Source organism: Lotus japonicus, chromosome 1 (genome assembly GCF_012489685.1).
Source record: "Lotus japonicus ecotype B-129 chromosome 1, LjGifu_v1.2".
NCBI lineage: Eukaryota > Viridiplantae > Streptophyta > Magnoliopsida > Fabales > Fabaceae > Lotus > Lotus japonicus.
Genome location: NC_080041.1, coordinates 89858569 through 89867783, shown reverse-complemented (window position 1 = coordinate 89867783; position 9215 = coordinate 89858569). Strand labels below are relative to the sequence as shown.

The following is a 9215-nucleotide window of genomic DNA, read 5'->3' as shown; positions in this document are numbered from 1 at the left end:
TTAGTAATAATATCGTTTCTACTTAGTATAAGCCAAATTTGAAAGATTAACAGCTTTTCAAAGTCAACACTGGAACAGATTGAGGAATTTAAGTTCATACATATGGCACAACAATGCCTTATAACACACTGCCACTCCTAATAAGCAATAAAATGAATTAGTTCCTAAGTAGGAGCTCACACCTAAACATTGCAGTGAAATGGTTACACCACATAATAGAAGAAAAAAAAAACTCAAAGGTAGCTTCTATAGCCTGGGCTGTACATGCAACTTTCTGCATATTTGACAAGATCCTTAGGTCGAGGTAGATGAGAAGCCAGACCTGTCCACCAAACATAGAAGACATAGTTAAGGAACAAAAAAAATAATGCAGTGTTGTCAGAACATAACACATTTCGCGAAACTTACCAAGTTCGTATACTTTCGCTGCAACACTAGCAGCAATATGGGCTGATATCTTTCTGATATTTGTGAAAGGAGGGTAAATCAGTCCCTTGTCATAGTTCTCCTGTGATACTTGTGCAGCCAAAGCTTCAGCTGTTGCAAAAGATGAAATGGTTAGAGAATCCATTGATGTTAGCTCTCACAGGCAAGAAGCAGGTGTGTTGTCTCATAGAGGTTTTATCAAATGGACATGCAAGTTTCTTTAAGTTCAATATATTTTCTGCTCTCTTGAAAACTCCACAACCATTGATGATAATAAATGCAGGAACTCATTCATGCAATAAGTTATCATGCTCTAATGATAAAATCTCTCCAGTTTGCATTTACTCACAAGCTGCCAAGAGCATCTCATCACGCACGCGGATTGCCCCAGAGATGATCAAACCCAAACCAAAGCCAGGAAATATGTAAGCATTGTTGGCCTGAGTTAAAATCATGGGAAAACAAAACAAAAATAGTTAGCCATTTTTTTTTTTGTAAGGTGTATGTTGAATAAGAAAAATCTTATCAAGTATTAAATTAAACCTGTCCAGGAGCATAAACTTTTCCTCCATATTTAACAGGATCAAATGGGCTTCCACTAGCAAAAATTGCTTTACCCTGCAAATAGAAGACATAGAATGATAGGTAGGAGTTCTGATGGTTTCTCTGCTTTAACATTAACCGCACAAAATGATGTTTCTCAGGCTAAGCTCATAAGAAATAGTGGAAATTTTACCTTGCTCCATGTATAAGCTTCTTCAGCAGTGCACTCAGATTGTGAAGTTGGGTTGGAGAGAGCAAGAATGAGTGGTTTCTGCATGCCAAGAAATATCAAAAGAAGTTAGAGATTGAATCTTCTCATCAGGTAGTAAAAACATTGTTAGAGAAAGTAAGAGAGAACCTCATTCAAGGATGCCATGGCTTCAACCACCTCCTTGGTAAATGTCTTCCCTACTCCAGATGATCCAATCAATACGGTTGGCTTGATTGCCTGATGGAATGAATCGTAAGATATTGTGTCAAGGAATCAAGGATAACAACTCATTCATGAAATGAAAACGAAATAGGAGACATGTTCTTCACCTTGACAGCATCAAGAAGCGCCTTTACAGGTTCATGCTCGTGTGCCCAAGGCTTTTTGAAGTGTTGAAGTGATTCCAAACGAGATCTAACAATAAGGCCCTGATACAGACCCAGATTATTATAAAAGGTAAGGATAAAAGGAAGAACATAAGTAAGAGAAGATCATGCATGATGCATTTATGCTTAGAAATATTACCTTAGAATCCACAAGCCAGACCTTCTTGCGGGTCTCTTCAACTGGAGCTTTTGTCTGGAAAAGAAGATAGTGTTTAAGTACTTGATGAAAAATGCCATTTAGATTATAAAAAAAAAAGAACCCAATACAAATATCAAATTATACCTGCTTTGAAATCTCAAGAGCTATCAGCTCTGCTATACCAGTTCCAGCCTTCAATAACCAAAAGAGAAAAGTGAGAAATTTACTCCCAAAGAAAACCATACAGTTTCATTCCATGTGTATATTCATGCATCCTCATAAACAATGCATTGCTAAAGGGAAAAATGAAAGTTGAATGCAGGGCCTATAGGGAAGGTACTGGAGCATATTAAAGATACTATGTAATTGTAATGATTCAAGGGCATCAGCACACAGAAGACACCTGACAAACACCTAGAGTGAGAGAGGAAGAGAAGAGAGTGAAGTAATGGATGTGATATATGATATTATGTGATAAGAAAAGAGAGAGATAGAGAGAAAAATGTGGTTCTAAAATGTTTGAGTGTCTAACTACCCGTTTGGATACGAAGAGCAATAATTGCAGCTTATCTACTAAAAAAGCATTGAATAAGCCCAATAAGTGCACTTTGGTCAGCATCCAAACAAGCTCCAAGTATCATTACTGTTACTGGTAAGTATAGAAAAACAAGGAATTTCCCCCTTTCACACACAGTCTGAACTTTTAAAAATGCAAATAAGTCTCCCTCAAAAACTTACCTCTCCAGCACCCAAGAATAAGAAGGTATGGTCAGCTAAAGTTCCCCCAACTAATTTCAGGGAAGCAAGCAATCCTGCTAATACCACAGAAGCTGTACCCTGAATAACACCAAAGAAGTTCAGAGTCAGTGACTTGAGTTAAAATAAGAAATTGAGCATAAGCCAAAAGCTTTTCTAGCATGTTACCTGTATATCATCATTAAAAACAAGATGAGATGAGCTGTATCTATCCAGCAGATTGAATGCATTATGATTGGCAAAATCTTCAAACTGAAAATGAATCATGAGATTAGTAAAACTAAAGATTCAAGCAAACCAAAGCCACTCTAGATGTTGATCTGATGTATAACCTGTATAAGAACTTTCTCCCCATAGTTCTGCTTGACTGCACGCATAAACTCATCTAGAAGCTCCTCATATTCCTAAACCACAATGAACAAGTATAACGTTAACGGCATAGAAATTCCACACTAAAAATTGTAGTTAAATAAAAGAAAAAAAATGGAATCAGGCATTAGTTGGAATGTTCGAGAGTGTGAGGAATGATCAGACCTTTCCGGTTGCCCGCTTCTGTCTAAGACCAGTGTAAAACTCATCATTCAGCAATGTCTCATTGTTTGTGCCAACATCAATGGTAACAGGCAAGCACTGAAATCATAGATCCATATTGCAATTCATCAATTGATAAATTATGAGGAAGGGGAAGCGGAAGGGAAAGAGGAAAAGATCATTTAGTAGTCCTTACTGATGAAGGGCGAACACCTCCTAATGCAGTATAGAGAGAGAGTTTCCCAACAGGAATCCCCATTCCCTGACAGAAAATTTAAGAGAACCATGTTAGTCCATGTGTAGAAACCCTTCTACAATTGATTTTGAAGCTAGAATTAATATTCTTATCTGTGTATAATACAGATAAAGGGACTAATGCTATATTTTACCTGGCAACCAAGATCTCCAAGCCCCAATATGCGCTCACCATCAGTCACAACAATAACTTGAATAGTCTTTTCTGGCCAGTTTTTCAGCACTTCAAGGATCTTGCCTCTGAAGAAATCAAGTACTTATTAGTATTTTCTCAAATGCTAAGTGGAAAACAAAAAGAGGGGTGCCATGAAAAAGCATACTTCTCTTTCAAACTGATGTATAGACCTTGAGGACGCTTATAAATGCTTCCATATTTCTGGCAGGCTTCTCCAACCACTGGAGTGTAAACAATGGGAAGCAATTCCTCAACATTATCAATGAGAATCTTGTAAAACAGCCTTTCATTCCTCTCCTGCCAATACAGAAATGTAACAAACAATGAGAAATTGATTAACAATAGTTCTTGGTTATATGTTCCTTACACCATCAGAGAATGTGTGTGCAGTGCCCTAAAATGTGTGCTATATGTACTCTTCATGGGAAAAGAGTGAGAGTAAATCAGCATGTACCTGGAGATCCATCATGGCCATGTACTTATGCAGAGGAACCTCATACTGGCGAATATTGTGCATCGTCCTCTTTTCCTGAACACGAGAATAACAACAAGTGTAGTTAGGAAAAAAATCTCCTGACCACATTGCATTTAAGGTTCCGTTTTATGTAGATAAATTATTGAAAGTTAACACTATGCAATCTAAGTAACCTGAAGCTCCTGAGTGAATACAGCTGGAGGCAAAAGGCCACGTAAGTAATGTGCATCTCTTTCTTTCTCAGTGAAAGCCAGCCCTTTGTTGTAGCGTGGATCTCTCAGCAAAGTGTTGCCACTGTAACAGAAAATGCTTGATTAGCATACAGATTACAGACTCTATGCAACAAGAGCATCAGAAAAAATGCCAAAGGTAAGAAGCGAATGATGTTTGCACGACTGTGGTGAATTTTCTTTTCAAATTATTAGCCAAAATGCTTTAAATTAAAACAGAAATGGGTTCAGATTTTAAAATCAGACTAGTTAATAGAACTAGCCTGCCAACATCATTAAACTGAGGTACATAAACATAAGAAATCTCAATGTTGAATCATCTCGATTCAATGAGGCTGAAAATTAGTTAAGTACTTAGTATCAGTACACTTAAGTTTCCATAAATGCTTCAGGTTTGAATTTTAAAGTTTCATATATAGTCCAAATGTACCATAGTAACAGAGAGTACTTCTTATGCAGATGGCCCCCAAAGTTTAATTAGTTTTGATTCATTCACAGTCAACTTTTTCTTGCATCTCATTTCCGTCCACTTTATTTTCTTATATCTATTCTTTTCCTATCACATCACATATCATATCATATCTATCATTTCTCACTCTTCTATTCTTATTTCTCTCTGGGTGTTTGGTGGAAATGAGGTGTGAGCCAAAATGATAACACAAGAAGTTCTTTTGCAGATCTCATCATAACAATTAACAAGTAGCTTGTTTCATAAAGAATTACAGCATTAAATAACTCCACTATGTGATGATCTACCAAGGCCAGTCTCCAATGTCCAAACCACAAAAATTCCTGGAATGTCATATAAAGTGAAGACATATTTTTCCAAGAAAAACAAAAAGTAATAAAATTTATTTCTTTTGTATAAATAATAGTAGTAATAAAGTGGGATAGATCGTTTTCCGAAGGAACAAAAAAAAAAAGTGGGATAGATCAGAAAACAAGTCTAGCCTAGCCAGAAACTGAAATGCCTAAATACAACAAGATCAAATAGACCAATGAAGCACAGATCCAAGATTCACAAAGAAACTAAAAAAATAATTACAGAAAACACCAAATGATTAAAATAAACACAAAAACAAAAGAGAGAAATTCTTGGTTGTCTTTTTTCACAGGTCAGATTAATTGAGATGTTAGATAAAATAATGAATGAACCAATGAGCAATCACCTTGCCACTGAGAAAGTCCATGGTGTGATAAGCTGATCCTCTGTGGCACTATCCTCACCATACAAGTCCCTAACACCACCACTCTCTTCACTGTTCTTGAAATCCTCTCCTACTACTCCTTCTCCTCCGTTCCTCGACATCGCTGCAATATTCAACTTTGGTTCTCCGCAACTTCCAACTAGTCTCTGAAAATAAAGCAAGTAATAACCACACACACCAAACAAACACAACGGTGATGAGAAAGCGACTAGTTTTGCTACATAAATATATTCATTGAGAAACATTAACAACTACCCAGATGAAAAAAATTGAAAAAACAAGGATTTTTCACCTTCTCAAGTCTCAACTGCGCAGACAACACAAAATGTAACTTGGTGGTGGTGTGACCGAAAATTTGTGCTCTATATATAGGCTATGGAAAATAATTATTATTATTTTATTTTTGATTTGGTTGCTTGTATGGTGGAAAAGATGGAGTTAGATTTCAACGTGGAGTAGCACGTGTAGTAATGTAATAAACTAAAAATCAAATCAAATAAATAAAGAATTGAAGTCCTTGTTCTGTGGAAAAGTATTATATTTCAATTCTTTAAAAAATAATAAAATGGAGGTTAGTTAATTAATTAATTGATTAATTACCTTTGTGGTTGGTGCGAGAAATTTACAGGTGTGCCTGCGCCAGTTGAAGCGCATGATGGTGGCTTGGCGGAAGGTGCAAGTGACGGTGGTGGTGAGAACTGAGAATGTCCTCCGCGTATTGATTGAGTCAATTCAATATTGTGCTGCTGTGCTTGACAAAAGGACCCAGGAAATGTCAACATTTCATTTATTTTGTTTTTTCTTATCTTAAAATGGGTATAGCGTACCAAAAACAATTTTATTCGAGTTAAAAACATTCGTGTTGTGTTGTGATGAAATTACTCAAATTAATTAGGCTTAGGCCCATTAAAATGGGCTTTAGTTCGTGAGTTAATCCGATGGTTTGCGTGGTGCAAATGTGCAATGAGACAAACTAGGCGAGAATACCATGGTTTGACACTCAACTTATCAAATTGCTCCGGAAAAAACAATATGCACACATTTCTTAATGATGTAGCATTGAAAGTCTCTGACATCTCGTACAATAGTGAAACATTGTCCATTGAAATATCTTGAGAAATAGAAGGTTCACAAAGAGACTTAAGGTTGCCCATAAGATATTGATCTGCAACAATGAGGAGGTCATCAGCAATATCCAAATTGACATCTATTGTTCCGGTCTAAATAAATCTCATCATCAACTCAAAGACATCCCATTTAATAACCAAAACTAAGGTTGTTAAAATGGTTTACGATTCGTGAGCTAGTTCGACTCAACTTTTTTTCTTAGGTTGGATTGAAAAAATAGATGCATATATTTATGTGAGCTATTTTTTGTCTCAACTCACAAAACTCAGTGTTGCTTTTATTTTTAAGTAATTTTTTATGTCAATTAAAACAAATTATAGTTTTTAAAAGAATAACCTTTTTGAGTTTTTAATTAATGAAAAAATATTTTTTCTCATTTTGCTCCAGTAGATTTTTTTTTTCTATCCTCACATTTTTTTGTCTGATTTTTAGAAAATTTTCATTTTTTATTAAACTTTGCCAATTTTCATTTTTTTTAAATAAAATATGATTCAACTTACCAAATCTAGTTGAACCGGATTATGGCTTTACAGACTCACCTTTCTTTCAACTTATGGTGAGACTGAGAAGGCTCGTGACGAGTCTCGCTACTCACTTTGACAGAGCTCACTTTAATTTGTTAGCATGATTTTATATTTAAAAAACTTAAAGTTGAAGTTTTACTTAATGGATCATGCATATATACATGAGCTATATAGCCACTCAGTAGTACATTACACAGCATCTAATCTAGTAAATGTAACTAGTACATTATAAACGGTGTATGTAAAAATTACTCAAACTCATATAGGTAAATTAGGTGAGGTCTTACTTTTTTTGGGTCTTTTCCGATCTTGTGCCTTTCTAAGATAGATGTTTCTCTTAATGAACAATAATGTTTTGTTTACCGATGAGTAATTTGACCTTCATTTTGGGAGATAATGAAAAAATGAGAGAGAAATTAATGATAGATATATGATGTGAAAAAAAATGCTGAGAAAAATATATAAAAAATGTGTGGAAATAAAATAGAAGAAACATGGTATGTATGAATGAGTACTCTTTAATGAATTGCTATAACTATTATGATTGTGACCAACTATGTATTCCAATATAAAAATGTGTTGTTAATTGTAACAAAAAATAATATATAAAAATTTGATGTTTATGGGTGTTTTGTAGTTTTGTTCATCAGATCTTTTGAGATGACGTAGAGATCAATGTGTGATCCACTTGGATAAGGTTTTTTTTTTCTTTTGATAAGCCATATCCACCTGGATAAGGTGATTATTAAAAAATTAGTGAAAGGGTATTAATCACAAAAAGCTAATGGTAAGAAAACTGATTTAATTGGATACAACCAATGTTTTTAAATCGTGATCAACCCGATCAAGATACTAGGTAAATAGATTAGTGGTTCAACTAATGAGTCACTGGTCGAACTAAAATTAGATTTAATATATTAAAATAATTGAAAAAATATCATCAAGTGTAACCTTTACATTTTTCTTTATTTTATATAAAATACAAGGTACAACTATTATAACAAGGCTGCATGCATCAATGATAATACAATGTCCCAAAAAGTTGAGGAGCCAGTCTCGATTCCTCCCCAGCTGTTCCAAGAGTCTCCGCTAGTAGAACCCTTATCCGGTAGACTCTCTCTTTCATCCATCCCCTTCATCAGTTGTTTGATCGGTATCCCCTTCTCTAGGTTCCTAAATTTGGAATGTTGACTCGAATGAGTTAGCACATAGTTAAATAAAACTCGCTTGAATTAGTGGTAGTACAACGTCCCATAAAGATTGAGGAGTCAGGCTCGATTCATGCAACGCACCATTTTTTTTTTGAATTCGTTGATCCAATATATGTTATGGGTTTACCAGGTCGAGTAAACACCGAGTTAAACAAAACTCGTTCGAGTCACTATAAAATTTCAAAGCTGATATATATACAAACTAAATATGTTTTTGACCTTGAAAAATAAATATTAACTAAATTTGGTATGTTTAGAAAAAACTTAATAGCTTTTAGCCTCAACATTAATAAAACATGCGAAATTAATTTATATTGTATATTTTGTGGCGGTTTTAGTATATTAATTGCGGTTTTTTAACCGCCACAAAATACACCGCATGTACTAAACTTCACTTATTTCATGATTTAAAAAGAGAAATACTTATTTCATAAAGGCTATGAAATATTTTTGAAGAGACCATGTGTAATTCAACTCTATTTTACCCGGTCCAAAAAACACATTTAACTTTGTATCTATTAAGTGTGTGTGTGTGTTTTTTTCCCTTTTGCATACACACTTAAGAAGGTACAATAGACAGTTCACTTGATTGAAAATTTTAACCGAGAAAAGTCACCAAGAAGGTGGAATAGGTTGAATGAATGGTTGAAATTAACCCATTTTCTCTCATTTTTTGTTGTATTCAAACTAGCTGGTTATTTTCACACCGACGTTGAATGTTTCTGCTTTTCAACATAGTGGTGGCTTTGTCAAACATGTCCACGTTCTAGAATCAATTTTGAATTGACATTGAACGTATACAATTTCATTGCATATCCTATACTAATCTAATTGTTATTTCTATAACTGGTATTTTTAGCCAGCATTTAATACTCCTACAATGGTATGCTATGTTTGGCAGTGGGAACATACGACTTGAAAAGAAAATCTTTAGGCAGCTTTCCTTTAGCCATAATGTGCCTACTTCTAGCATTAATCAGCTTTTCAGAGCTTTTGGATGTGAAGGTGGTTGATAGC

General features: G+C 34.8%; 1 protein-coding gene across 2 annotated transcripts; it reads right to left on the bottom strand.

Annotated features, from left to right (window-relative positions):
* Nucleotides 1-6084, bottom strand: LOC130727637 (NADP-dependent malic enzyme). 2 transcript variants are annotated; one of them, XM_057578824.1, is made up of 20 exons: nt 5936-6084; nt 5297-5481; nt 4071-4191; nt 3877-3951; nt 3568-3719; nt 3382-3487; nt 3189-3254; nt 2996-3091; nt 2794-2865; nt 2630-2713; nt 2444-2542; nt 1850-1897; nt 1706-1759; nt 1510-1608; nt 1328-1417; nt 1163-1240; nt 970-1044; nt 776-866; nt 409-537; nt 1-322 (listed from the first exon to the last, which is right to left on the bottom strand). In XM_057578824.1, the coding sequence occupies exons 1-20, from the start codon at nt 5987-5989 to the stop codon at nt 234-236; spliced, it is 1863 nt and encodes a 620-aa protein (XP_057434807.1). In that variant the 5' UTR covers nt 5990-6084; the 3' UTR covers nt 1-233. The 2 variants fall into 2 exon arrangements, with proteins under 2 accessions (XP_057434807.1, XP_057434808.1); XM_057578825.1 differs by lacking the exon at nt 5936-6084 and adding an exon at nt 5628-5777.
* Between the last annotated feature and the right edge of the window lie 3131 nt (nt 6085-9215).